Source organism: Aspergillus flavus, chromosome 4 (assembly GCF_009017415.1).
Source record: "Aspergillus flavus chromosome 4, complete sequence".
Taxonomy (NCBI): domain Eukaryota; kingdom Fungi; phylum Ascomycota; class Eurotiomycetes; order Eurotiales; family Aspergillaceae; genus Aspergillus; species Aspergillus flavus.
In genome coordinates, this window is record NC_092405.1 from 1,746,013 (window position 1) to 1,773,387 (window position 27,375).

A 27,375-nucleotide genomic window follows, 5' to 3' on the forward strand; every position below is an offset into this window, starting at 1 on the left:
TCCCTCCCAGCCTGTCAAAGCATTGAGAACGAACAACGGAACATTACAGCATATCAACAGGCTAATTGCCAACATGACCAGCAGACACCATTTTAGCTAATGTAAAGGGAAGGAAATAACGAAAAGGTTGAGGAAGAGGAGGGATATTATCCTAAACCGAGTGTAAAGAGGAGAAGGGGGGGTGGGCGATATGAGATACGGGTGAGAGATATTTTCGTCAAGAAAGCTGCGAAACAGCAGAAATATCCCAATCACAATCTCAACAGGCAGTGCGAGAGACGCCTCGCCTGTTTTATTGGCCAGCGCTCTTCCTGATGTGCTGATGTTGAGAGGGCTCGTGAGTTGATAGAGGGAGTAGAGTCCCTCGTACCCAAAATCCAACACCTATACTCCCAGTAAGGTAGCGTCAAACACTGACATTTATCGAGAATCGAGCAGTCAATTCAATAAGGGTAGCTCTGCAGTGATTAAAGGAATGGAAGAAGAGGATAAAGAGCTTCCATCGATTGAGAGTATGCTTCGAGTAGATGCATGCTACCGTCCGTGAGAGTATTAGGATGTTGGCAGCTCTGAAAGATAGCCTCGCTCTTCCTCCTGTGTCCGCGGCTCAGGCAGCGAGCGACGACCCTTTTGTCGATGCCTCCGGTCCTCCTGCCAAGCGTCCCCGCTCTTCTCGAGCTTCGATATGTAGTGTCGCCTCCGCCGCACGCCTATTGCTTACTTAGTTTCAGATTAGCGTACCGCGTTCCGAGCCGCATGCGGCCGGATCTACGCCCGTGAAAAAGAGGTGTCTGAAGGTATCTCGGGTTGAGGCTGGTGGTAGTGCGACTGCTACTCCGACGCGTCGTTCATCCTTATTGAAGGCCAACTTTGATCGTTTAGAGGACGATGGTCTCGGCCCTGAACGTTTCTCATGAAATCGATGGGACGTGAGCCGAACGAACAAAAGCGAATTACATTTAACTTACAACCAAAGCCGTCGCTATTGTTAAATCTTTAGCAGCATTGTACGGCAGCAGTCTTCTAATCACATTTTGGCGAGTTTTACCGTTGCCAGAAAGTTGCCATATCAAGCAGAATGACTAATGATATCCCCCAAGAGCTGGGACATGTCATGGGGACACAAAGTCTAGCAGTATAGCTCGCCAATTGTGCAGGTCGAAGCTCCTACTTAAATCTTTTCCCCTTTTTGGGAACGCGATAAGCTCACTGGGGTCTTACTGAGATCGAAATTCAGGATAGGGCTGAGGACTACACTTTAGTTCAAGCCGTCTTGGATTGGCACAAGGAAAACAAGGTCAATGTTGCTGGGAATCTGAAGGTCTACTTGTATATCTGGGGCGCGGTAACCAAGGATCTTATCTGTGGATGAGATGCTTGGTTTTAAAGTGACCTAAGTGCACGTCTAGCAAACTATGCTCTAAATTGCAATACACTACCGTTTAGCATCGTATATAGCCGTCGATATTAAGCTATGCTAATACTACAACAAGACCTGAGCATCTTACGGAACACGGTAAGGGAGGATCTCAGCGCCCAAATTCTCCCGTTCTCATTCTGTCCTTGATACAGACCGAGCCAACACCAGCAGTCCATCATCCCCATTTCCCAGCCAGTCCCAGTTTAACCCAGTCATCCAATCGAATCGAAGAAAAGCAAAGCCCTCCAAGCCATGAAACGAGACCCATATATGTATCTTAAATTGCGTTATGTCCAGCAGGCCCACCGATGCTTGGTAATACCCTGCCCCAATTATGGGACCGTTGAGCAAATGGATACTACCTAAGATCGCTAGACTATTTAATTGGCCCCGCAAAAAGGGGCAATTAGGGCTTCTTACTTAATCCAGATGTTGGTGTATGTACATTTTCATTGGTCAGAGAGCTCCACCTTTAACGTTGCGGACACCAAAGTTTGGTGACCACTGACCAGACAAATCCTCCACTGATTAAGCAATAATCCAAGCATTTTTGTGTGGGAATTGAGAAAGGAGATGCGTTAGTTAGGGAGGACATGGGGCTATTTTTTAGTCTTGTGAGCAGAGGGAAACGGTGATGCTAATGCTGCTCTCCTTCTTACATTCTTCCTACTTCGACTTGCGTTGTAAGCAAATCGGAAGTCATGGTGAAAATTTCGCGGTTATTCTGTTGTGCTGGTATTAATGGTGAGTGGCAAGTTGGACAATATATTTTTCGAATCTACCCCCACACAAAGACGATGTAACGTGGTTTCAATAGCTTGAGATATCTCTAGTATTGCTGTTTATGGAAAGGACATAAAGCCCAATATATTGACCGAAGGTAGGCACCGGAAAGTCCGGAAACCACATGTACGAATCTGTGTAGACTTGTGGATATACACACTCTTACTACCGGAGAAGAATTTTCGTGATTGACTATAATTAGATCAGCTGAATAATAGTCTCATGTATAAGTTATGTAATGCGTATATTAGGCATTCCATTCATCGTAGCCAGGATATCATTAACTAAGCAGATTGCAATAGGGTTATCATCATAAATCAAATCATATCTAAAACCAAACGCCACTTGACATCGCAGGTACGGTCATATACATTAAGTACAGCCGCATGCATCATGAGAATCATCATCTATAGGAACCCCTCTAGGACATTAATCATGGACGAACGCTTTTCGGGATTATTCAAGAGCTCATCCACGGCGCGGCTAGTCAACATATTCGCCAAACCCTTGTCGGATCTTCCGAGTAAATCTAGTAAGCCGCCGCCGCTGCTGCCGCTATCCGAGCTCGAGTTGTCGGTGAGGTTGGCGAAAATATTGGCTCCGTTGCCGTCGTGGAGAATGCCCCGTAGAGTGTTTGTGATCAGGCCGCCGAGGGGCACTTGCGCCGTCATGGTCAGGTTTCTCATTACTTCGGTGTAGTAGGGGACCTCAACGCCGTCGTAGACGACGGATTTACCGACGGTGTCGAGAGTGAGGTAGCCGTTCTTGAGAGAGCTGGCCTGGGACTGCAGGATCGGTACGAGGTTCTTGAGTAAGACCTTGAGGTCCATGATGCCGTGGATCGGGGATGAGTGGTTGCCTGGTTTGAGGACGAGGTTGTCGATGGTTGCGTTGCCGATGACGAGGTCTCCACTTTTGAGGTCCAGGACCGTTGTTCCCTGGTTCTGTTAGTAAGTCTCTATTGAGGTTCGGTGGATGCGACGTACTATTTCCAAGGTCATGACCGATGGGTTGGGCAGGGTGGCGTTGGCAATGAGGTTAGTCCCGTCCTCTCTCGGAGGGAGAAGGAGTTGAGGGTCCGCGACGGAGAAGCCAGAGAACGAATTGAGGGCTGGAACAGTGGTTAGTATATTCTTGGAGAATGGGTCATTGAACATACTATTTTGCTTCACGTCTTTATCCATGGTGACGTGGTTCTTCAGCTTGCCGAGGTATGCGGTGGTTTTACCGTTGAGCGATAGCGGGGCGTTCTTCTCGAAGACCACGCTGTGGACGTATTCTTTCCATTGCTCTACGTTCAACGGGGTGAATTGATTGTCGATTCCTAGAGTGGTGTTCCCGTCGATCGTTGCGCCATCAAGATACACCTTGGCCCAGGTACCGTTGCCCTTTTCCTTGCGGTTGAATAGACTGATCGCTATGGGTTCGATGCGCACAGGAACGCCGATGGGCAGTTTCAGAGCAGTCTTCAAGCTCAGCATGATCGAATCCGGCCGCGGCTGCATGACGCTCGTCTCGGTGACGACAAGCGACGCATTGTCGAGCACTCTTTGGGCAATGGCCGGGATGATGACGGTGAAGCTGCAAAAATTAGTCAAAGTCTGAAACGTAGTCGGGCGAAAGTGGAGCACCTACAAAACGGGCAAGAAAACGGCCAGGAAGATCAAGCTCCAAAAAATGTAGCAACACCAAAATCGAGCCCAGTGGCGGCGTGCTCGCTCAGCCCTCGTCTTCTCCCTTTTCTCTAACGAGATGGTGTTTGCCGTCTCGACATGCTCGATTGCAACGCCTTCGCCATCGTCTTGGGGGAGAGGCCCGCGATGGATGCCCAGGGCATATTTGGCGGCTTTGGAGCCGAGATAATGTTGCTTCTCTTCCATGGCTATGCCCAGTCGCTGTCCACGGGGAGCAGGGGTGGACACGTCGAACTCGTTAGGGTGGATGGAAATGTAGGCCCGAGACGTGTAGGATTTAATATATGACCACTGAGCTAATTAACGTTAGATGTCTTGTCCTAGTTATTTTCGCGTTCGGGGTTCGACCACCAAGGGGTCAATTCCGGAGAAAGGGCGGTTTCGACCTTGGTATTATCTCTCCGCATGGATCGACAATGCAACGCTGTCGATCGCAGTGCGCGGCGCGTCGGGGCCAATGATGGCGACCTCATTTTAGACACACGAGTTCACATGCGGAAGTTGGATGAGGATCGGCACGAACTATTGAGAAACCGCGGTTGTTAGCAGGGGACCTAAGCTTCGGGACAGGTGGTGGATCCACCAGCTCCAGAGACAGTAAACTTGGGTACGGATTTATTGCCTCTTTGAGATGCGGGGAAACTGAGTAAAACAGGAGGGTCACTGGGGCCTGATTGACATGATAAAACCCAAAGATAGGCAAATTGATGTATGACAAGCCTCTGGAGGCGAGGTCATCGTACTTCACACACATGTGTTGTGGTCAAATGAGTCGTCCGTGATCCTGTAACCCTAACTCGTCCATCACGCAAAACACCCGCGATAACCCGTACAAATTCTACGACCTTTACGGAAAAAAGCCAACATTCCCCCCTTTATTCTCCATCAAACGTACAGCCATCATGTCGCTCGATGAGAAGAAATCCCCAGACCAGATTTCCCAGACACCATCGGCCTCGTCCGATTCGAGTCGTCTGGAAGCTCTCGATCAACTCGAAATTCTTCCCCAGATCCTGCAAGAAGGCATTCTATTTGCTGGTTCAGGATCCGCTTTGTTACTCCAGGCGGCCTTCCCCGGAATCAGAAATCGAACTAGTGATACCCATAATGCCAGCAACGGCCACAGCAGCAACCTGGCGACAGAGCTAGGTGACGCCCTCCAGGCGAATCTCAGCTACATTGCCTGCCTGGTGTTTGGCACACGAGAAGAGAAGAAGACTCTGTTAGAACTCATCAGCCAAGGGCAGCCACCTCTCCGCGGGAGTGAGAACTTCTCCTCCCACCGACCGACCCAGCTCTGGGTCGCCGCGACGCTCTACGCGACCGCGACCGATTTCTACCAGCGCGTCTACGGCCTCGTCAACTACACCACAGCCGAGAAGGCATACGCAGAGTTTACAATCCTCATGCATGCCATGGGCCTACCATCGGGTACTTGGCCTGAGAACCGCCAGGCATTCTGGAAGTACTGGGACGACCAAGTGGAGCAGTTGACCGTCACAGCAGACGCACACAAATTTGCGCAGGATCTTCTGCATCGCACCGATTATCCGCGTTGGGTATCAGTGATGAAACCGTTTTTGCGGGTCCTCACGATTGAGATGTTGCCACCACGCATTAGAGAGGCTTACGGGCTTAAATCGACATTTGGTACTCGGGGATTGTATCGGACCACTATGGGGTTCTCGGTAGCGGTGTACCCTGCATTACCGACCTCTACACGGGGGTATCCACTGCGTTATTATTTGCAAGAATTACGAAAGCATATGAATGTCGTGTAGATACGATACTTGGTACTTGTGTTCTTATCTTTTGTCGTAGCGCACCGACGTCACCCAATGGTGCTTGGAGCGGGATCTGAATGAAATTAATGAAACAACCCGGAGTGAAAATCTCTGTCATGCACGTGCGCCGCGATCTAATATAATCTACAGATTAATAATGAGCTAAATGTCTTGTTTTGCGCTTGAGATCCCTGTCGATTTGATTTGAACGATAAGACCAAACTGCACTATGCGCGGCACATTACAGGGATGCGAAACTAGGGCCAGGTTAAAAAAAAAAAATAAAAATAAAGGACCATTTCATGTATTTAGATCGCTATGTGAGCAAGATTATTGTAAAGAACAAGAGCACTAGGCGTCCAGTCATCCATCTAGGCATGAAGGACACTGCTTGCATGAGAACATAAGCCTATGATAACCGTCTAGGCATCAAAAGGCTGCTTTCGTAACATCATTAAACCAAGGATCCCAACAGTCCAGCCAAAAGTTTCGAAACATTATCCACAAGCTGGAAAAGTTATTAGCATTCACTACTCATAATCCTGTGTTTAGCGCTAAGCCTACCGGTGACGCAGCATCAATAAGAGTGGTCGTCTCATTGACGAATTTAGGTGTCAAGAGACCGTCGGCATTATCGACGATACCCTGCAACTTATCGATGTTCTCGCTCGAAAGGAGTTTCTGTAGGTTCTTGGGAGTGTCTCCGCCCAGAAGAACAGCACCGCCCTTGACGATTGTTTGAATGTCATTGAGAGTGTCTGTGCTCAGGAGCTCCTTGACCGCGTCGATGAGCGCAGGCAGCTCCGAGAGGAGACCACCATCCGGCGCAGGTGCTGCTACCGGGTTGGGTCTGGGAGTCGCAAGGGCGAGGGGAGCCGCAAAAACAAGGTACTTGAAGAAACGCATTTTTGTGCTTGTAGAATGATATTCAGGGTCTGAACGAATGACTTGTAGAGGGTATGAGATCCTGAAGAGAGATGTTGATCTGTGGAAAAGATCACCGACTACTGTGGTCGTCTAAACTTATATGTAGCTATGGGAGCCCAGCAAACTTGTTTTTCTATGAATACGAAACAAAGACAACCCCGCCTGCACCTTAATCTATGGCGTTCCAAATTTCTAGCTGGTTGCCCCATATTAAAGTCTGGACAAGGAGGATATACTACCTAAAAGTGTATCCATGTCTGGATAGCGAATACTACATACGGCTGAATCTACCCTCTGATTCGACAGGTGTTAGTTGTTCTCCAATCCCGGTCTGGACTTTGAGATCGTCGATTGACTTTTACTGTCCCCGTTGTTTCGCGTTGATGCCCGCTTTTTACTTTCACCCGAGGCTCAAGTAAGTTGTCCCCGTTGGGAGAAGATCCAGCTTGCAAGGAAGGGAAACCCCATCCATGTGAATTTGCCTCTGCATCGGTTTCGTATGAGTCAATGGCTGTTATACCCCTCTTTCGCTACCAAATGATTCTACAAATTAATCTTCGCAAGGATTCGGTGGTAGTAACATTCGAGGCTGGGCAAGAACTGGAGACTCCAGACGACCCCGCATGGAATTAGGGCTCCGCTAAAAAGCTGCCACTGTCGATCACTTCGGGGAATCCCCTCCACTCGCCCAATCAGACCCTACAATTTATATAGCATCGCGACGCTTTCCTTTTTCATCCTCGGGCCGAGAGATACATGTGATACTTTTGATCTGATCTCTGAACCTTGATCTGATCTTGTTGATGGTGAATACCCTCACAACATCGTTGCAATGAGATCAGGATATTGACTCGTATCAACGGTGGAGTCCACTCGGAAGGGATAACCCCAGCTAATTTTAGTAGTACGACCCCAATCGACACTCAAAAATTCGAATATGGGGTAGTACCCGATCAAAGAGACCCGTTCGGAGTTGATATCCGCTTTCATATGATTCTAGGGACTATCAGGTACACCGAACAGATTAAAAGTCCCACTCCTATCCCCACCCGAAGCTTGTTTAGTCTGTGCTTGCAGCCAGTCTGTCGTATTCCCACTTGGTCAATTAATCTAATACGACACTAATCACAGGGACCACAGACGCCACCGCCAGGGTTGTAATTGAACTACGATGCAGATACCCAAACAACATTCCGTCATTTCCATAGCTTATCATTCTCACTTCGGTCATAAATTCATGTCGATCACAGCGCCAATGCTACCCCGAGCACCCCCAAGGCCCCCATCCCCCCCAGTACCAACCCACCCGTCGGCTTAGCTGCTGCCGCGGCCATTCCTGATGATGTTGTGGACGATGCGCCACCGTCTTTCGTGCTCTCGGCGGTAGCCTTTGCAGGGGCGTACTTGCCCGTCGTCGCTGTCAATGCACCGTCGGACATCTCCTTCTTCACCTCGGACATGTAGCTCTTGACGTCACTGGGGAGAGCAAGGTACCAGGAGGGGGTGTTCCCGGCATCGATTTCGCTGGCAAGGGCGCTTCTCTGAGCTGGGACAACCAGCTGAGCCAGCGCCGAGGGAGGCACATTCTTAATGATCTCCGGGATAAGGGAGCGTGGAGGAGGAGAGATATTATCCAAGTTGGCAGACCCCGTAGGCATCGTAAGCGTGACCGATTTTCTGCCATAGTCAGTACACCAATTCTCATAAACACCAGAACAGCAAGAACATACAAGGCTTGGCCCAGCGCAGACCAATTGACCGAATCAGTGGTTGTCGGACCAGCATCACGCTTTTCGGGCGCTGCCAACACCGTAGCAGAAAGGCAAGCGAGCAACCACGCGAACTTCATTTTTGCGACCTGGTTTGATAGACAGAGAATTGGGTGGGCACATACGATGAGATGAGACGATGGGCGATGGGCGAAAGTTAAATAGTGAAACGAGTCTTTCATGTGCCTGGCAGGGCGGAGAAATAATTCATTTTATGCGAAAGTTCAACTTGTACCCGAGATCCGGAGTGGAGGGTTAGTGTTGGTGTCAATGATCGTCGTTGAGCCGAGTTATGTCCTAACTTTCGCCCTGACGCTACCACGGTCTGGAATCTGGAACCCGCTCCCTGGTCCTATTTTTTGGTGTACTTTGTTTCATCCTCTGTATTATCCCAAAGTCGGTCTTTTTTCTGTTACAAATGGGAGTATTGGCGGTTTTGTATGTGTAGCGTGTGTCTGCTTTTTGGGGTTATTCGGCGGGATGGCTTCTTTTCGTTCAATTGATAAAGGGTTCCTTCCCCTAGAGAGTCATTATTCGATTGTTTGAAGTGTTATCTTCAATCGAAATGGAGTTCTTCCCGTTCCTAGTGTTCTATATGTGGTTTGAATATGCAGCAGATGCAACAAAGCATGTTCCTCCTTCGATCCAAAAGCCAAGCACCAAAAGGTAGAGTAAAGCAGCTTAATTACTAAACTATGCTTAAATTGGTGATAGAAAGCCAAGATCTAACAGATCTACAGAAGCTCTCTAAAGCAAAAGCAGAATAAAAGGAGATGGTCGAAACTAGTCGCATAAGATCGGACCCTAGAAGATCGAGATACGATTTGGAGCAACTATTGCTAGTATCTGGAGAACTGCCAGCGCTAGTACGGTCCGCGGCCCGAGAGCTTCTGGTCGCAGTATGCACAGATCGGGGAAGTAATGCGTGGAATAATGATCGTCGGCTGGTCCGATTACTTATAGTCACTCTGAAGACGAAAACAAGCCCATTATTGTTTTAGAGAAAAGATGAAGAAACTCTAGAACCTGAATCTGCTGAACTTCTTCCACCGATCAAGAATGGGAAAATAGGACCTTGATATAGCCTGCGATTGCAGTTCATTGATGTCCATCTCACACCTTTTCGTCGATGCCAAGTAGGGTACGGGTGTCAGCATTAAAGTTCAGACCCTTGATGTGTCTGTATGACTTTTTCTCTGACCGTCTCACACAATGTACGCTAACGGCCCTTTAGATTTGCTTCGATTTCTAATCTTAGCTAGAATTGTATCCTTCCAGTCTAGGGGAAGGTCTCTTTCTTCTAGACATCCTCATGCCAACCGGATCGCGAATGACTTTCTTGCCGGTACCTTCCTCACTGGCTAGTTGATTCTCACCTGATGAAAATGGGGTATTTCGATAAATGAAATGCACAAGGAATACTGCGTTTTGGCTAAAAAAAAATAAATAAAAAAGATTGGAGGTATAGATATTGTCCTAGCCCATGGATATGATTTATCGCGGCCCTTCTTCCTTATTGTCCCGGTGCTGCTGCTCGCGCGATTTATAGCCAGGTCTCAGCCAACACCAGGTCTTCTTCGATTTGTTTGATTGATATTGTACAAGCAAGCAGAAAAATATTCAAAGCTTGGTACAAAGCAATAGAACAAAGTTCGCAGGAAGACCGAGCAGAACATCCATAGAGCTGCGCCTGATGCCAAGGTGCAAATCACGGTAAATGATAGATGTATGAAGGAAATGTGGTCCTATTCCTTTGAACTATTTAAGGGTTATGTCTGCTTAAATACCCCATCCAGAACTTCTTGTTCAATGTTTGTTGTTCCTGTTTCTTTGCCGCTAGATCATGCGGCATGCCACTGTGGATATATGTCACAAGTAGTATTCTTTTCTATATAATTCTAGTAAAAACTATACTCGTTGCAAGCACCTTGATGACTTATAATGTATTGATCGAGGCTAACTAACTAAGAAAAACTGACTGCATAGTAAATTATTAAGTATAAAATAAACATAAACAAACTGTAAACCGGTAACCAGAATAATATGATCAAAAAATGGATGGTTTCAAACTTTTGACATCCCACTGTAGGGCCGCCAGATGGAATGCCTAACCAACCAACATAAATACGTACCTCTCCTCCACCTCGCTACCGCGTACTGTGAAGGGATCTCTTCGCCTATTTCCGATCTAAGCATTAGTGTGGGGCAATCTGTGGGCCAGGCGACAGATCTATCCACTTCACGGTTGCAAAATAAGGATATGATTGGACCTGATGGGGGGCATCTTGACTAGCTGAAGGAGCAGGGGGGAGCTGAACATGGGATTTTCGGGTCACAACACAGCATGGTGGAGTGGGGTTTGTGGGCTGCCAGCTCGCAGCATTATAAGATACCCCTCGTCTCCCTCGTTTTCATCCTTTTTTTTTCTTTATTAAACACTATTCTTCTTGATATTTTATTTACTACTTTCCTATCCCGTCCATACTCTCATCTGCAAAAATGGCTTGGGGCTGGGGTATGTCTTCCTTCCCCTTTCAAGGAATATCCCTACCTCAACACGAGTTTGATGGCTGACTATAATACTCCATTAGACGAATCTGACGAGGCTCACCAGAAGGTGTATGGACAGGAGAAGCACGAGGGCAAGCTCTCTCACGAGCTCATTGCCGGTGCTGCTTCTTTCGAGGCCATGAAGGCCTGGGAGGACCGCCAGCGCAAGGAGGGTAAGGAAACACTCACATCTACACCACACCAACCCTCCTTTGCCAAATCGGGGATTTAACAATCATCTACTCTACAGGCAAGTCTGTCAAGCACAGCTTCGCTAAGGAGGCTATTTCCGGTATCGTCGGCTCCCAGATCGATCGTCTCGTCGAGACCAAGGGATTAGATGCTATAGATGCGCACAAGGCCAAGAAGCACGCCGAGGAGAACGCTCACCAGATGTACGATGAGCACTACGGGCGCCACGGGGAGGAGTACGACCCCAGCCGCTACGCCCGCCACGAGCGATTCGAAGGGCGCTGGTAAGCGATCTCATCTGAGATGAGAGATCGATTAGACCTCCCTCGTGGCTATTGACACACCGTGTGGAGATTGGAACAGGGGTGGGATAATTTCATAATGGAATTACTATAGAAATGAATCAATATACCTCTACATGACGAAGCATATGCTGTCTTTTGTCTATCTTTCTCTTACACAACTTTGGAACAACTAAGTGCATTCTGATACGCAATCTATCAGCCTTGGCAGCGGATACCCAGAGATCGAATATGTAAGAAAACTACCTGTGAGTAATAGAAATACATATATTCCTGTGGCCTGCCAGTTCTCGATCGACCCTGCCGGGTAGAGAACAATCAATAGTTTCTCAGTCGCTGAAAGACCTTGTTCGGGTGGGTGGGATCGCCCGAGCCCTTGAAGAGTTGTAGCTTATATACAAACAATGTCCTGAAGTGTCATGTGACCACATCTCTTCTGCAATATCTATTAACTGCCTCGATGCAGCTGGTGAAAGTTTCACAATCAAGACACGACCCTTTGATAATCAAATTGCGTGGCGCATTTGTCCAAAAGACACCTAGTGCTTCTGGATTTCGAAAGCAGACAAGCGAACGCACGCGCCAACCCAGACTTTCTGAACTCAAAGGCAACTTCATAAGTTGTGACGGTGTCCGTACCCAGACATCGCGCAGGAGGCCATAGAGCAGTATGTTCTATCAAGGGCCTCTAGCTCCAATCTTTTTACTTTGAGCCTTTTGATGACCCAAGAGCCCTAAATCAGATGTGGTGTGCATTTCTCGATCTTGCGCAATAAGTAGGTATCGGCCCGATTGTGCTCATTACCATCCTGCGCGTATGGGGTTCATTCGCTTGTTTGAGTGCAGCGACTAGTTCGTTATCGCTTGCCCAGTTAAGTAACATAAGGATAGTATCCCGAAGGATCTGTTCAAAGACAGGACCGATGGCATGGCGTTGTCTGGGTTCAATGTGGAACGGATATTTTGGGGCTTGCTTGGTTCAGGAGCACTGTGTCGTACTCTCCGTATTCTCTTCCATTGGTTGTGAAGCCTAGGGATTTGTGAAATGAATCACCAGCAGTATCGAGCGCAGATAATAGGATACTGCATGAGACCGCAAGTCAGGAAGGAACTCCGTGGTTGGAGTATTAATCAATGGCGATTAGGGGGTTGGCAATCCTGCACAGCTATTGTTACCCAGGTTTAGCATAGGCGGCGTAGCTGTTCTAGTCAAGTGTTGTGTGGTTGAAGATTGGCATTGATCGCTTAAGTTGTGCGTGGAGACAACCACATCTGCCCTGCGTAAGACGCTGTCACGAAGTCCTCGTGTCGTGGTGTGAAACTCTATGATGGCTTCTGGATCCATTTCACCATCCTGCTACTGCAGGAAGTACTCAACGAAAGTGTTGTGTTCGGCAGGTTGACTCCAGGGACAGTGAATGATACCTGCCATCTGCAGCATGCGATATCCAAGGTTCAGGTTGATATGCACAACCTGCTTGTCTGGGAGCCCGGTTGGTGTTGTGGTTTGCCCTTCGTAGAACTTGAACACTGCATAGGCGGCAGATAGTTCGCCTAGGATCTCGATCCAATTGATAGACAGCCAATGACTCGAGAGACTATTTCAGAGTGCACATCTGTGCCGGTTGACAGAATTGCAAATGTTGTGACACTTGCTCAATCAAGGAGTCGACTTCTTTATCTCACGCGTGGAGATCAACTGTGTTGTCATGTCGGATGAAACTGCTGTAAGCCTCACGCAATGGCGGGAGATGCGTACTGTGAAATAGCCCCTTCAAGTCATTTGCTGGCTATGGGTACCATAACATGTGAATTTTGTCATGGTGGAATGAAGGTATCAAAGATGTGGTCTTCCACTCGTTTTCGAAGAAATAATCCGGAGGGTCGTGCTAAAGCTCGTTGGAGGAATGGAAGACCAATCCTTCTGTCTGCCGCATCGGTATTACATTATCCATGACCCACCACCATATGCTGGCTGGCGTGCACGAACATAGCCAGCTCTAGATAACGTATCCCAGGATCGTGTTCTTGAACCGAATCCCGGCAGCGGGCATAACAGCAGAATCCCTAGTTGGAGTCGAACAGGATGTGCGCTGTATAATGAGCTCGCTCTGAGATTGTCGCTCGTTAGGGGCGATGCTTTGCCCGAAGGGAAGAACAACAGCATAAGCCAAAAGACATTTCTTTGTCGTTCTATCCTATCCGAACAACCTATTGGCTGCGACGAATGCTGTTGTAGGTTCAGCGATATTGCGACAGCCTGAGCTGCTCCACAAAAGTGTCGACGACATGGAGGAGAAGTTGAAAGACATCCTTTCGTTTTTCAGGAGCCATGTGAATCTTCGCCATATAGAAGAAATGACTTATCGGGGTGTCGTGTCCTTGGGAAACAGGCTTTGATAGGGACTGAGCGGCTTGGACACGTTCGAGAAGATTGACCGCAGTATGGCTTGACCTCCACAATTGCTGCGTCTATTTATTCGCTTCTCGTTGCTTCTTCACGAACTCGGCTTTTCATCGACTGCCTGAAGGTATATATATATATCCAGTCATTCATCAGGTGCTTCTATAATGTGGAGTTCATGACATTACAAAGCAGATCGACTGCAACGACATGTGAACTCTGCACACCATGGCGCCATTGAAACCATAGCTCTTTACTGAGAACAAGATACACAATACCCCCATGGCATTTAGTTGGAGTCCTCTGTTGTATCGGACCCTGGTGGCTTGATGCCGGTGGTATCGTATCCTCCTCGTCCCATGGTCACAGATCACCAAGTATGCGAAGAAAAAACTGAACTAATTTAACGAAAGAAATAAAGACTTGCGTAGAAGGTGAAGGAAGAATGACTTTAGGAAGGTGTCTCAGAGCAGTTGAGAAGGGCCAATTTATATCTTGTCTGTCAGTTTGCTGAGTCAGTGGTGTCTCGGCGTATACCAACATTCACGGAGTCTTTGTTTGAGATATACAGTCACTTTCTGTTTCATTCTGGGGTCAACCGATGCTTTCAGGAGACAAAGGCAGCAGTGACGGATAACGCCCCATTACAGAAGTGGTTGGTAGAAACTGTGAAGTAGTGAACTTTAGAGACTGACAATAAAGTAAATGACCTGACTAGTCACCGAAGGACCCGGCGGTTAACTGAGATTGAATAATATCAGAGAGTTCTTTCGGCGTACGCCAGACTTAAAACTGAGATACCTGTTCGATGAATGAACTCTTTTGTCACGGCCCTTCCTTGGGCACCAATGTTTAGGTGATTCTACAAAAGAAAAAAAGGAGAACTGCCAACAATCACGGTACTGAGCATAACCTACATTGAATTCTCATTTCAGTTGGCCACAACCAACAAACAACGAATTAAATCACCATGGTTTCTTTGAGGACATTGTTTCAACGAAAGAATAAGGTAATAATGGGCAAGGCAAATGGTGGGAAAGGACGGTCTGTTAGGGACTTTCTAAGTGAGTTGAACAAAAGAAACTGCACCTCTTATTGATGCAAAAAAGGCTGCTAAGTTCTATAGTTTCCAGTTCCATTCTCACGCGAGACATAACTACATTACTTTATGTCCGACTGTCTTAAGGGTACCTAATCACCATCTAGGTGATATAGAACATAGTTTATCCCCAAAAAAGTATGAAGAAGAAAAAGATTCCATGACTATAAATCTACATACAAGAAACGACATTCCACCCGGCCTATTATTGATGATGGTTGTCTTCTGTTGAAGTAGCCTCCACGCGTAAGAACCTACCCAGGCTAAGTTCTAACGCTACCTAAGCAGGGATCCTTCTTCAGCGCTGTGGGAGGAGGCCAGAGCCAAAATCAGTAGTTGGTATAGATAATACCTCTTTTGATTATTTAGACGGAACCAAAATAAATCCCCCCGGCATATCTGGGGAAGTTGTGTACTTGTCTATACATGCATAACAAGCTTCTTAGCTACCCAAGTATCTCTACATTGTTGAACCCCACGCTGTCCTACACAGTAACGATAACATATTATTTTCAAGTCTACCCTGCTAATTATTGTTAGTTGCAAGCCTTCCCTTCCGTCTTTCTAATTACCTAAGTTGATAGAGTAGATATAGGTCGTGATGAGTGTTCGGACGACTGAAATTTTCGCCTTGGTCACCCGCCACCCAGTAGCTACTTAATCTTGGTGGATTTGGCCAGCGAGGAGAGGTTGTCAGAACTGGGATAAAGCTAAAAGCGAATTCAGTGGGTTTTAAGTGCGTGTAAAAGGATTAAAGTTTGTATATAAACCAGAAAGGCTGACTGTAGTGGTAGGATTGCCGGCATGAGAAGATATGTTTGACAACCTGAAAATTCTCGGTTTAAATGGAGGAACTTCCTTGCGGTACAAACTCCATTGTTATCAAAGCTAAAATTCTGAAACTAGAATACTGGAAAGTTCAAGGCTAAAATGTCTGTAAATATTTTGCATGGAGGAGAGGGATATAGGTTATGAGGTGGTAAGCACTGCAGCTGAATCTCATCTGGACCGGGACGCATCCGAAGTATCCTCGATATCCATCTCGGAGCGATCCCGGGACGAACATAGCTCCGGTGCAAAACCACGCGTCCGTATTGTGAAGTCAATGCCTATCTCAAGCACGCGACACCGACGGGATACCGTTGGTATCAGGATTCTAATAAGCCACATAGTGATCTCCATGATTTGTTCGGTCTACTAGGTATACGTACATGGTTGCCACATAGGAAAAGTTCGTTTCAAGCGACTAATGCAAGGGCGGTAACTGTTCGCTCTGTGTTTCGCTTGTTGGGAAATCAGATTCAACAAAACCCTTCACTGCTTGATTTCCCGCGCGCCGAATTCTTCAGTAGACTTTCTTAGACCCTTTTGAGCGTGGTATCTAGAATCCTGCTGCCTATCAGTATCAAATTTGCCTGAGCTGAGCCCAATTAAGTCGAAAAGATAGGCTCTCCCTGCATGGTCTGCTTGAAGACTTGCAACACGACCTCGGGCTTTGACAAAATGTTAGCTCGTCACCACCCGGCGTGCCTGATAGGGCTAAGGAGGATGTTTGGTCCCGGGACGTTTCCGTGAAGCTTCTCTGAAGAATCAGTCCACGGCGACACCGAGGCTTGTCTATGGTTACATCGTTTCTTATGGGCTGATTTGTACTCCGTACAAAATCTCAAAAGATAACGAACACGAAAACCTGTAGCACATACTATTGGAGCATGCCGAAGTACTCGGCTGGTGAAGGTACATTGCGCCATGCAGAACACAACCCATACCCTCGCTTCTCCGTCCTTGTAACCTAACATGCAAATGACAATATGGCCGTGATCCACAACAGATACCCCAGTGTTACACCAGGGATAGTGGCATCTTGATAGTAGTTAAGCACACCATCGCAAAGCCCGCGAGGTATAAAAAACTCCTAAAGCCCAGCCCGTCAAGTCCTTGATAAAGCATTTCAAAAGCTGGCCTTCTTTGAGTCATATTAGATATTAAGGGCTGTCCTCGCATCACAATGTTCAAAAGAGGCCTGTTTTCTAGTCTTGCTTCTCTCTTCCTGCGCACTGTCACGGCAGTGGCTTTGCCAGCGACAGATTCTGGAACTTTTCAGGTGCTTCAGCAGCCAAACCTGAACTTCACCAAGAACGCTGCTGCTATTCATTTCTCTGATTTGGCAAAATACAATGTCACTCTCAATTCTACCTACGCAGTGACTGCCATTACGGCAGCAAAGCAGTCTGGAGGCACCCCGGCAATTCCTCTGATTTGGGAAAGTGAATACGTGTGTCCTGTCGTAATTGGAGGACAAACTGTTTACCTCGACTTTGACACCGGGTCATCCGATCTGTAAGTGCCAGCACCCTGCCAAGGGAAGAAAGAAGGCTGTTTAACTGAAAGTATCCTATAGCTGGGTCCTCTCGACCTTGACAAACGTTGAGGGCATCGGTCACAAGATCTATGACCCGAAATTTAGCCCTTCCTCCAAGTTACTGCCTGGAGCGACATGGGACATAACGTACGCCGATGGTAGTGGGTCTGGTGGCATCGTCTTCGAAGACCATGTTGTAATCGGAAGCAGCGTTGCTATCGACCAGGCTGTGGAGGTAGCTTTATTTGTCTCACCGCAATTCGCCATCAATCCTTTCAACAGCGGGCTTCTAGGTCTGGCTTTTAGTACTATCAATACTGGTGAGTGCCAATGTGCTGGAGGCCATTCCTCACTGCTTACAGCCATCTGATCTAATGATTCACCTATTTAGTTTCTCCGGTCCACCAGTTGACCTACTTTGAGAATATCCTACCAACCCTCAAAGAACCTTTGTTCACAGCAGACCTCCAACATGGGCGTCCAGGAACCTATAACTTTGGCTTTATTGACCCCGCCGCGTTCAAGGGGCCCATAGCATGGACCCCCGTCACGAAGCCGCAGGGATATTATGCTTACTGGCAGCTCGATGTCACTGGCTTCCAAGTCGGCCCTGAGCCGTATCACGAACACATTATCAGTGGAATTGCAGGCAAGTCAAGGTGTGCCTATCATCATCAATCGTAGCGCTAACGTTCTCCTCAGACACCGGAACCAGCCTTCTGTATCTTCCCCCTCTTGTTGTCCTTGAGTATTACTCCAAGGTAGCCGGCGCCTTCTTCGACTCCAGCAATGCTGCATGGGTATTCCCTTGTACTTCTCCTTTGCCGGACTTTACCTTCGGCGTCGGGGCCTACCGCGGAGTTGTCCCAGGGAGCTACATACTCTTTCAGCCCCTAGGTGACGACCTTTGCTATGGAGGTATCCAGGTTAACACCGGCCTTCCTTTTTCCATTTTCGGAGATATCCTGCTTAAAGCACAATTTGTCGTCTTCGACCACGCCGGTCCGCGCCTCGGATTTGCGAACAAGCTGTGAACATCGCCTACGTGGTTTGTAGAGAAGGTTTGCATGTTCTGACGCCCAACCTTCGTTCGGTTGTCAGACTGCAGGCTTCTCTGATGTTATCTGTGACATGAATATGATTGGTCGCTGACCAATGCCCAGTCTCTGGTGAACAATTTGCCTTTTATCATAGTGTATTTAGGTTTTCCCACATTCACTAAAGTGATATTGCTCAAGTTCTCAATACACGATCAGCCCCACTATCTAGTCCATTCACCAGCCTACCTGCCATCTTGATCAGTCTCTGTAGGACGTCATGAGTGCTCAAATCCCGTAGCCAGCGTTCCCTAGTTCCACGGACCCCCAATTTGATAAGAACACCCCCGTAGGTCCCAAGCACGTTAGTAGGACTCAATATCAAGGCCCTGGACTCTTGACCGCAAGGGTGTGGAAATTCCAGCTAGTGTGCAGACTAACATTACGTGCTGGGTCGGGAGCTAAGTTGAACTGAGATGGCGGGTCATACGGTCCCGAGAATGTGACAGGCCAGAGCCCGGTGGTAAACCATGTGCCATGACCTTTTCGAATATCGTCTTGGCAGAAGGATTCTAAGGGATTTCATAATGAGGTTCTAAAGGATTCTATCCGGAACGGGACCAACACTCTCAAGGACCGCAACCGATTCCGTCTCTTCCTCTTTCTCTTCTTCAAGATTGTTGCAAACAGCATGTTGGCTGAGTATAATTGAATCAATTCTGCTGCAGCCCGTCACAGAAAACACGAGTTTTGGCTCCCATTAGTGTTTCCATTCTTGAGGTGTCTACTGAATACATGGTAATTGGGATGTCAGAGTCGAGTATAAAACTTGGGGCTGGGATTTCAAACGATGGATGGTATGGTTAGTATGAGTGCAAAGGAGGAGTTCTAGTTACAAAGTTCAGTACCTTAATGAAAGCTAAACACCAATGAGAAGGTAGAAAGAAGTTGTGGAATTTCGGATTAAGATGTTGAAATCATTATCTTCCTCTGGCACTTCTCGACGCTGCGTGGTTCAGCACGGAGAATTCGCGAAATTCGGCATTCCTAGCCCCTGTACGAACGGAGTAGGCCAGCGCATAAACATGCGACTTGTTTCTTCCAATGCCTCAGCGGGTCTGAATACGGACTGATTCTGCGATGAAGTTTCCTCCAGTTCCAGTATTGCACTGGACAGGTCAACATGATCCATATTATCGTGACCACGCCGAGCCATGTTCAAGCAAAGAGACTTACGATCCAGCAGATACTCAGTATAAACCTATCACTGCCTCCATGACAATATTAGGGGAAAGTTATACCATCGTATCCCCTCCGATCATATCAGATATGTGTGGGAACTATCTCCGCTTGCAACAAGGGCATGTTGAGGCTCGGGCTGTACACACACACACTTGATTCTGGGGTCCAAGTTATGATTCATTGCATTATCTATTACCTAGCATTGGGCTGAAAATTAACATAATTTGGGAAATTCAACGTCAATTGAAGCACGCGTATTTGCCTATGTACGTCACAATCGTGCTACTCAAACTCAAAGAACTTCGAAGGCTGCACTGCTCGGCTCGCCCCCGTTACAAGCACTTAAATCCATCGGACAAGCGCTCATAATTACGATACATTCTTGCTCCGCTTTCAATACAATATAGTCCCCCGCCTTGCTATCCGGGTCCAAGCATTGCAACTTGGTGCCATTGATATTGACCTTCATGAATAGATTAAGTGGATCGGGCATCCAGCCGCTCTCGAGAAACCCAACAACATGGCTGAATGATGGCTCAGTACATTGCTGTACAGCACTGCGAAGATTATCGGCGCAGTTATCGTGGTCTTTGTGGCCACCGAGTTGCAGGTAGCGTTCTGGAGAGCAAGCAGCGTAGAGAACGTCGTGCGCGCCGGGAGAGGTGTCCTCGACAATCGTCAAAATAGGATCTCGTCTGTTATCGAGGAAGGATTCGTTAACGGATGGAAGAAGTTTCTGCAAGGTGGATCGAGTATGAGTCATTGACATGTATCTCGGGAAGGCGGGCGTTGACGGAATGGTAAAGGCCCAGGTGTCGATAACCTGACCTCCAGAGGAGTCTATGACCTTGATCGACTGGCCAGCGTGCAGCCGTTGCATCGCAAACCGACGGGCAGGAATAGTAGGCATTTTGGATCTTGTTTCTTCGAAGTCTTGTTATCCGTAGATTGAATTGTTGGGAAAAATTCGCGTTGGAGTTCCTGAGGTCCGAATATTATAAGCATGGAATTCTAGTAAATACGAACTAAAAAAGGAATGTTGAAGCGGTATTTGACTCACCGGACAAAACTATAGTAGTAATTTTATTAACCCCAATCCGTGTGCCTCCAACGGCAAGGGCGGTGAGGTCATTTCTCCGAGGACTCTAATAGAGGGCTGTCTGGCAGTCATCAGAGCATGTTAATGGCATTTCCTCCTCTGGGATTCGGTTCATACCTGGCCTCTTTCTGAGACGTCCTTTTCTGTTTCTTTTATATGCAGTGCAGCCAGCCAGTTGACCTGGATTGAACCTATGCGATATAGGTGGATTGGAGTAAGTGATCAAATGTTTGGAGTATTAACTAGACCAAAGCTAGAGATACCCCGCTGACACTAGTATCTTATGAAAAGTAACCCGATGGTCTCTATAACTTACCTGATAAAGATGCATCTACATCTCCTAATTCTATTCGGTAAATAAATGCTAAATATATCCGTGTTGGCATGAGTAACCCTTTCGCCGTGGCTTCAGTTCAAAACAGGCGAGAAATCGCCCACCCTAGAATCTTGGCGAAGGGGAACGGATGATCGCAGAATCACAGAGCAAACATTATTACCTCAAGGACTTAGGATCTCATATATCGAGCTAGTCCTTGTGAAGCGTCTTAATGAAAATAGTCACTCAGCCCCCGCTATCTCTATTCCATGGCCAAGAGGGAGTGTCACCGTGTCATATGTCTTTTGATATTACTAGGACTGTGGTACCTTGGAATACCAGTGGTCAGGTCATCTTGGCTTCCTTAAGTTTATTAAAATCAACATAGGGGAGCATATAATAAGAATGGTCCTATTCTGTAAGCTCTCAGTTCATCATGCGGGGGATATCTGTCACGCTGATTAGGCACTCTTGCTTCTGTTATAGAGCACGTATATCTGGGAGAGAAACTTTTAGAGAGTGTGGGTGGCAATAACTAACATGTCTACTTTTATAGGTCCGGAGATAGGATAATTAAAGCCGACGAAACAAGATATCTAAAGCGAATCTCCTCCTCTATAATGCACCTACTTCCTGCAATATCGCAAATAATAAATATGGACAATGTATATACCTATTAACCCCACCTTTTATTTGAAACTAAAAAACCAAAGTAAGAGAAAAATAGTACAGAAAGCTAACCTAACCTTGACCAGAAATGGGACATTATCGCGGAGATACCTGATCTAACCGGCAAAGTGGCCATTGTAACGGGTGCAAAGTACATCGATTATTCAAGATGGAAAGGAACAATAGCTGATCATAAGAGTAGCTCGCCACAGGGGATCGGATATCATATCGCCCACCAGCTTGCCATCAAGGGGGCCAAAGTGTACGTTGGTGCACGAAATAGAGAGAAGAGCCAAAATGCGATCGATGAGATGCTTCAATCCACGCCTTCTCTAGTTCATGAGCGATTAGTCCCGTTGGCTATGGACTTAAATGATTTTCAGCAGGTACAGAGCACGGCTAGAGGTATCTTAGAGAGGGAGGAACGCTTAGATATTTCGGTCAACAATGCTACGCGGTAAGTGACTAGTATCTTTATTGGCTATACGCTGATTCCTGGGCATTAAATCCAGTATGTCCATGCCTTTACACAAAGACCAACATGGTATCTCAATATCGTTTGCCACGAAGTACGTTATTTCACAGGGAATAGCCGCTGGTCGGGATTATGTACTTATGAATGTCAGCTTTCTCGGCCCATATCTATTTACCACGGAGCTTCTTCCACTTTTAAAAATGACTGCTCGTCAAGCACCTGGAGTGCGGATTGTTAATGTAAGTATCATTGCCCCCAATATGAATATCAAGCACAGTTTAGTCTGCCGGAATAACTGACAAGATTCCCTCCTTAGGTCTCTTCGAGGGTTCACCTTGCCCTTCCGACCGGCGTACAATTTAGCTCTCTGGATGACTTCAACCAAGACTTTGGTTCCGAAGATGATCATCAAAGCAACCGCCTTCGCTATGGTATAGCTTTCTTCATTGTGCTATGCCTATTCCGACAGCTAATCTACATATAAAGGTCTTTCCAAACTCGCCATGGTACTCTTCTCCAAGGAGATACAGAGACGTGCGAACGAAGAGGGAATACCCATGGTGGCCACGAGCATGCACCCTGGTGGTGTGAGAACCGGTACGTGCACATCCTGTTCATGCTCTTACTATTCCGTACGCTCACCTTTACTTTATACAAAATAAGACGGAGTAACTAGATATTTCGGTGAGGGGAATGATAGACTCAAGGATCTCTTGACACCCCTAGATGGAGCTCTGACACCACTTTTTGCCGCTGCGCATCCACTGCCGTTTATCGAGAGGGGAAAGTATGGAGGAGCGTACTTGGTGCCTTTCGGTGATATTGGGAAGACATCAGAGAATGGTGATAGTGAGCAGCTAGCGAAGGATTTGTGGGATACGAGTGAGCGAGTCTTGAAGGATGTCCTTAGCGCAGGTCTCTGAGGATATCTGTTATATTACTAGTCGTAGAAAACAGACAATTGTCACGAATATAAATTACCATGAGTAGAAAATTATTCAAAAAGTAAGTTCATCAATTCCTTGAAGTATAATACACCTCAGTCATAAGAAAAACATCCATAACCATCAACTCCGTAACGCAGTGATATCATCCCAGTCGCAGTGGTATCACAAATTATTGACGCTAAAGTCCCATCTAAGCATGCTTCTGCATATCAAGCTCAGCACCCCTCTGCTTAACCTTGCCCTCATCATGAATCTGAGTCCACTTCGCCTCCTCGCTGCGATCACCAGTAGCAGCAGCAGCGACCTTTCCAAGACCACCCTGCAGACGATCGGCAGCGCCCTCACCAAAATCCTTCAGCTGTCCCTCAGCTTCGGCACCCTTGCCACGCAGGTTCTGGTCTTCGCCCTGCTTGCGCAGGTTCTCGTTACCGATGAGGTTTCCCAGAGACTCCTTCGCGGAGCCGACAGTCTGATCCCAGGCGCCGGTGGAGCGCTGCTCACGGTCCTTGGCTGTCGCGCCAGTGTTGGGGTCGGCAGAGAAGGGGCCTAGCTTGGCGGTGGTGTGGCTGGCATCGTGTTCGGCGGCGGCCTTTTGCTGGGAGGCATCGCCTTCGGCCTGTGCTTGTTAGCTTATGCTTGCTGGCAACACTGAAGCGGGTGTTGGGGTATGTACCTTAGTAGCGGAGTTGCCAGTCACGGCACCGACAGCGCTCTGGACCATGCCAGCGGCAGAGTCGACGTAGGACTTGAGAGTGGAAGCACCGTTGTCAGACATTGTGATGGTTGTTTGTGGTTGAAGTGGTTGTTTGTGTGGTGGGTAAAGAATTGGTAGAGTTTTGACTGTGATTGTGTTTGTTTATTATTTATAATTGTTGTTGATGATGATGTTCAGGATAAGCCAAGATGGTTGTTTATATAGGGTTGTTCCTGAACCCTTGACTTTTGGTTCCTGAATGGTGATGATATCATATGACGTCATAGATACGATGACGCACCTCCACGTCATAGGATTTTTCCATAGGAGTTTAATTCACTCTACTCAATATGCTAGGTATTGACTTGAATGATATTCAATAGAGGAGTGTCATTGGGCTCACAGCTTATCATAGATAGGAATAGATCATTGTGGCTGACCTGCTTGGGGAATGGCTAGAAATTTCGGGACAGGAATGTGAAGGCATCCCAAGTGACGACTTTCGATCAAAGTACAAACTTAATTGCACAATGGATGAGTTACGTACTGCATTTAGGATGCTCAATAATTGGAAGGTCTTCTTGGACACATCATACTCCACGGCCATTTGCCTTGGGTAGCTAGAAATGACAAGCACAAGAACGATTCATAATCCCAAGCCCGTATGCATCTGCTCTATGCTACTGTCGTGCCGGACCTTTTTCGTTCCAGAATACCGTCTTCTACAGAAGATGGAGAAGACCACAAAAGCATCACGATAACATCCATGGATAGTTGGCTGGCTACATGTGCTATAGATTCTTCACCGTGGTGCTCTTAATTTACTGGTTGGATACAATATCCGCTAACCGTTAATAGTCTAGCTCATCTCGACTTTGAAGGCCTCAGGCAGTAAGCAACGCAGCTTGAGTTCTGTAGGTTATCAAGCGATTTTGAAAGCTCCGTTGGGACCTCTCCTACTTAGCACGGTGATTTTTCAGAGTTTCTTTCATCGCCTGGCCGCTGTATATCACATTTATAGCCGCGTGTTCCTTTTATCTGTATCTCTTAGTCCTCGACTCCATGTGGATATCGACATTCTAAATTCCAGTGTCCGTAGCTCTATATTTGACAGATCAGTGCGGTCTTCGGAAATATCGCTAGAGAAATATACTATAATATACTGTAAGGAGTAAGAAAGTTTAACCTCAAGCAACCAAGAAAGTGAAGCTTATGATCTCGCCATCGAATATAGAATAGAAATAGCTGGCTGGCCCGAGAATTATGTTAACCACTGCTGTCAGATGGCGGCGCAAATGGGAAGATATAAAACCCGTAGGTGCCGAAATCACATGTTCTTCGCTATAGTCACCTGGGGTAAATTAATCCCGAGTATTCGTGAGAACCTAAAATAAACTAACCTGCTCATTCTCATTATCTGCCTTCCAGTACCCGAATATATTTATATCGCGTCCTTGGTGGGTCAAAATCTTGAAATGGATCACGGATCCTATCACCACTTAGTACCAGAGAAAGTCTTCTTTGGGCGCTAAAACCTGAAACAGCTAAAAGCGAAGCTAGACACATCTGTGGATGGAAGGTTCTAGAGGAAATCCTCACCTGTGTTAGAACATGTAGGGCAGTGTAGTGTCTACTTTATCCATCTAGAGAGCGATAACTTAGACTCACGTGATTGTAAGGTATATTGAGTAGGCCTGCGTGGGGGCTCTAATCTCGTCGGTATATCAAAAGAATGTCGTAATAACAGAGAAGATAGTTTGACTCATGAATCAGGAGCATAGCCGCTTTGCCTTATAAACGTCGTCTACAGTGAGCTTTCCAGAAGAGAGGGGGGCAAAAGAAATAGAATCACTTTTCTGTATTTGACGCACAAGAGATGCAGGCGGTTAATTATAAGGGCAGGAAAAGGACATTCTAGATGTACAAGCAGATAGCTCTTATCAACATGGTTCATAACAGAAGCAAAACACAGAGAAACAAAAAAAAAAAAGATCATCCAATCATAATCATCACAAAGACCTAAGCAAGACAAACAAAAGAGACCTTAAATGCAATCATCACAGTCATGCAATAATCATCGTAATCGTGATCATCATCATCATCATCATCAAAGCATGGTACACATAGTCCGAAAGATTTCCAAGACCCATATACTAAACCGTGCAAGCCCTTTCTTCAGGAACGGGCTTCCGTGGTCTATCATTAAACAACCCGAGACAATCGTCCAATCTGTCCGACCATTCCCAGGTGTCCGGATTCAACCCATCCTCCCCGTTAACAGCAAGTTGAGCTTGCCCCAACCAGCAATCCCAAGCCTCTGTATCCGGTGCGATACGTCCAGTCTTCACCCACCTAGTCGACCCGGTCAATTTAATCGCATTCCATAGCGCCTGTCGGAAGCTCCGCTTCTCCCTAGGCGCCTGGGAAACAGGCCCAACTTCCTGAATGTGAAGCGCCGAATAATCCCAGTGTAATCTCTCAGGTAAGGCCGCAACCATCCAGTACGCAGCATTGAGCAAAAGATACGACGCACCGAAGGCGACTTGCATGCGTGCTCCCGAGTTTCCGAGCGCAATAACCCCGAACATGAGCATCATTGTTCCGAGGAGCGCGAGGGAGCGATACCACGTTCCCGAGAGAAGGTAGTTGCATCGTTCGGGGGCGAAGAAGAGCGGTCGGGCGACGCTTTCGTCACACTCGACGATTATGAAAGCACCGTTTGGGTAGCAGATTATCACGTCACCGGTCGGGATATCGTCTCGGCCAGTCACACGTTTTCCAAGCTTCAAGGACCATTTGCACATAATACCGAGAAGGGATGAGAGGCACGAGAGGAGAATGGTCGCTATCAGCGCCCATCCGTCATTGAAATGGATCGAGAGGCCAAGCAGTGCGATCGACATGGCACAGCCGATGATGGCGAGTAGGGAGAGTAGGCTGAAGGCTTGAGCCTTGATCAATGCATCTTTCGGATCTCCTCCAGGATTGATCGTGATTCGATATTTGCGGACCGTGTAATCGGAGTCGCTTTTCATCGATTCATCCCCGGGAAGTATGATGTGGGGAATGCGGTAGACGTGAGGCCGGCAATTTCCTGAGTGGATGCCCAGCACGGTACCTGGAACATCATCTAGACGGAGTGGTCGCGAGGGTCTCATAAACGCCTGGGGTGCGGGCAAGAGGCGTGGGAGAAAGGTGAAGGCTGATAATGTCGAGACTTGGTAGTTCACCGACACGGAACCCTCACCCAAAATGGCGAGGAAACCGACGATGTCGAGGTGAAAGTCTTCGAAACTGTCATTGAAGAACATGATGAGCTGTGTGGTGTCAGGCAAAAGAGTGTGTTATGCGGGTATCCTCTGTATATTTAAGGACACGACCGACGGTGAGGTTTTGTTACTTTCTCCGCGGCTCAACAGCTATGGCCGTCCACTTTTATTTTTCATCCGGCGAGGCTGAAACCCTTCCCCGTGGAGCCCATTATTGGCCAGACGCTCGAGCGCATAAGCGCTTGAAACTTGCAAAGACTTCATTGGCAGATTGTGGTTCATTTGCGCCGGGGCCAAGTGAGGGACTTTTTAGGGCTCATTGATTGGAGGTGGACAGATTA

At 47.2% G+C, this 27,375-nt stretch overlaps 10 protein-coding genes across 10 annotated transcripts; 4 read left to right on the forward strand and 6 right to left on the reverse strand.

The window, feature by feature from the left end:
* Positions 1-2,610: 2,610 nt before the first annotated feature.
* Positions 2,611-4,083, reverse strand: F9C07_3799 (uncharacterized protein; the record flags this gene model as incomplete). The annotated part of the gene is made up of 3 exons (XM_071511138.1): positions 2,611-3,147; positions 3,190-3,784; positions 3,839-4,083. 3 exons carry the CDS (start codon positions 4,081-4,083, stop codon positions 2,611-2,613), a joined length of 1,377 nt encoding a protein of 458 aa, XP_071366397.1.
* Positions 4,084-4,486: 403 nt separating this feature from the next.
* F9C07_2283361 (uncharacterized protein) lies at positions 4,487-6,022 on the forward strand. The gene has a single exon (XM_041285812.2). The coding sequence runs from the start codon at positions 4,800-4,802 to the stop codon at positions 5,676-5,678; it is 879 nt and encodes a 292-aa protein (XP_041146081.1). The 5' UTR covers positions 4,487-4,799; the 3' UTR covers positions 5,679-6,022.
* A 113-nt stretch (positions 6,023-6,135) lies between these two features.
* On the reverse strand, positions 6,136-6,587 carry F9C07_3801 (uncharacterized protein; the record flags this gene model as incomplete). The annotated part of the gene is made up of 2 exons (XM_041291856.1): positions 6,136-6,189; positions 6,246-6,587. The coding sequence occupies 2 exons, from the start codon at positions 6,585-6,587 to the stop codon at positions 6,136-6,138; spliced, it is 396 nt and encodes a 131-aa protein (XP_041146082.1).
* A 1,086-nt stretch (positions 6,588-7,673) lies between these two features.
* F9C07_2283363 (uncharacterized protein) lies at positions 7,674-8,855 on the reverse strand. Its single transcript, XM_041291857.2, has 2 exons — positions 8,339-8,855; positions 7,674-8,285 (listed from the first exon to the last, which is right to left on the reverse strand). The coding sequence occupies exons 1-2, from the start codon at positions 8,557-8,559 to the stop codon at positions 7,853-7,855; spliced, it is 654 nt and encodes a 217-aa protein (XP_041146083.2). The 5' UTR covers positions 8,560-8,855; the 3' UTR covers positions 7,674-7,852.
* A 1,910-nt stretch (positions 8,856-10,765) lies between these two features.
* F9C07_1526596 (cipC-like antibiotic response protein) lies at positions 10,766-11,545 on the forward strand. Its single transcript, XM_041291863.2, has 3 exons — positions 10,766-10,892; positions 10,969-11,100; positions 11,178-11,545. Exons 1-3 carry the CDS (start codon positions 10,877-10,879, stop codon positions 11,405-11,407), a joined length of 378 nt encoding a protein of 125 aa, XP_041146084.1. The 5' UTR covers positions 10,766-10,876; the 3' UTR covers positions 11,408-11,545.
* Positions 11,546-16,932: 5,387 nt separating this feature from the next.
* Positions 16,933-18,320, forward strand: F9C07_3804 (putative aspartyl protease; the record flags this gene model as incomplete). The annotated part of the gene is made up of 4 exons (XM_071511139.1): positions 16,933-17,264; positions 17,326-17,606; positions 17,678-17,935; positions 17,989-18,320. The coding sequence occupies 4 exons, from the start codon at positions 16,933-16,935 to the stop codon at positions 18,318-18,320; spliced, it is 1,203 nt and encodes a 400-aa protein (XP_071366398.1).
* Positions 18,321-19,857: 1,537 nt separating this feature from the next.
* F9C07_3805 (uncharacterized protein) lies at positions 19,858-20,475 on the reverse strand (the record flags this gene model as incomplete). The annotated part of the gene is made up of 1 exon (XM_041285817.1): positions 19,858-20,475. One exon carries the CDS (start codon positions 20,473-20,475, stop codon positions 19,858-19,860), a length of 618 nt encoding a protein of 205 aa, XP_041146086.1.
* Positions 20,476-21,007: 532 nt separating this feature from the next.
* Positions 21,008-23,027, forward strand: F9C07_1526629 (uncharacterized protein). Its single transcript, XM_071508180.1, has 8 exons — positions 21,008-21,398; positions 21,537-21,645; positions 21,736-21,800; positions 21,852-22,106; positions 22,162-22,218; positions 22,276-22,363; positions 22,441-22,555; positions 22,611-23,027. The coding sequence occupies exons 2-8, from the start codon at positions 21,601-21,603 to the stop codon at positions 22,784-22,786; spliced, it is 801 nt and encodes a 266-aa protein (XP_071366399.1). The 5' UTR covers positions 21,008-21,398; positions 21,537-21,600; the 3' UTR covers positions 22,787-23,027.
* A 94-nt stretch (positions 23,028-23,121) lies between these two features.
* F9C07_2283368 (putative mismatched base pair and cruciform DNA recognition protein) lies at positions 23,122-23,988 on the reverse strand. The gene is made up of 2 exons (XM_041291858.2): positions 23,745-23,988; positions 23,122-23,687 (listed from the first exon to the last, which is right to left on the reverse strand). Exons 1-2 carry the CDS (start codon positions 23,844-23,846, stop codon positions 23,262-23,264), a joined length of 528 nt encoding a protein of 175 aa, XP_041146088.1. The 5' UTR covers positions 23,847-23,988; the 3' UTR covers positions 23,122-23,261.
* A 1,930-nt stretch (positions 23,989-25,918) lies between these two features.
* On the reverse strand, positions 25,919-27,076 carry F9C07_3809 (uncharacterized protein; the record flags this gene model as incomplete). The annotated part of the gene is made up of 1 exon (XM_041285820.1): positions 25,919-27,076. One exon carries the CDS (start codon positions 27,074-27,076, stop codon positions 25,919-25,921), a length of 1,158 nt encoding a protein of 385 aa, XP_041146089.1.
* Between the last annotated feature and the right edge of the window lie 299 nt (positions 27,077-27,375).

Excerpts from the sequence above, each read along its gene's own strand:
- F9C07_2283361 (XM_041285812.2), top strand. The coding sequence starts at position 4,800 with ATGTCGCTCGATGAGAAGAAATCCCCAGACCAGATTTCCCAGACACCA.
- F9C07_2283363 (XM_041291857.2), bottom strand. The coding sequence starts at position 8,559 with ATGAAAGACTCGTTTCACTATTTAACTTTCGCCCATCGCCCATCGTCT. Across the intron at positions 8,286-8,338 it reads TCTGCGCTGGGCCAAGCCTT|AAAATCGGTCACGCTTACGA; the intron begins GTATGTTCTTGC and ends TGACTATGGCAG.
- F9C07_1526596 (XM_041291863.2), top strand. Across the intron at positions 11,101-11,177 it reads GGACCGCCAGCGCAAGGAGG|GCAAGTCTGTCAAGCACAGC; the intron begins GTAAGGAAACAC and ends TCTACTCTACAG.
- F9C07_1526629 (XM_071508180.1), top strand. The coding sequence starts at position 21,601 with ATGCACCTACTTCCTGCAATATCGCAAATAATAAATATGGACAAT. Across the intron at positions 22,219-22,275 it reads TCAATATCGTTTGCCACGAA|CTTTCTCGGCCCATATCTAT; the intron begins GTACGTTATTTC and ends TATGAATGTCAG. Across the intron at positions 22,556-22,610 it reads AAGCAACCGCCTTCGCTATG|GTCTTTCCAAACTCGCCATG; the intron begins GTATAGCTTTCT and ends CTACATATAAAG.
- F9C07_2283368 (XM_041291858.2), bottom strand. The coding sequence starts at position 23,846 with ATGTCTGACAACGGTGCTTCCACTCTCAAGTCCTACGTCGACTCTGCC. Across the intron at positions 23,688-23,744 it reads CTGGCAACTCCGCTACTAAG|GCCGAAGGCGATGCCTCCCA; the intron begins GTACATACCCCA and ends TAACAAGCACAG.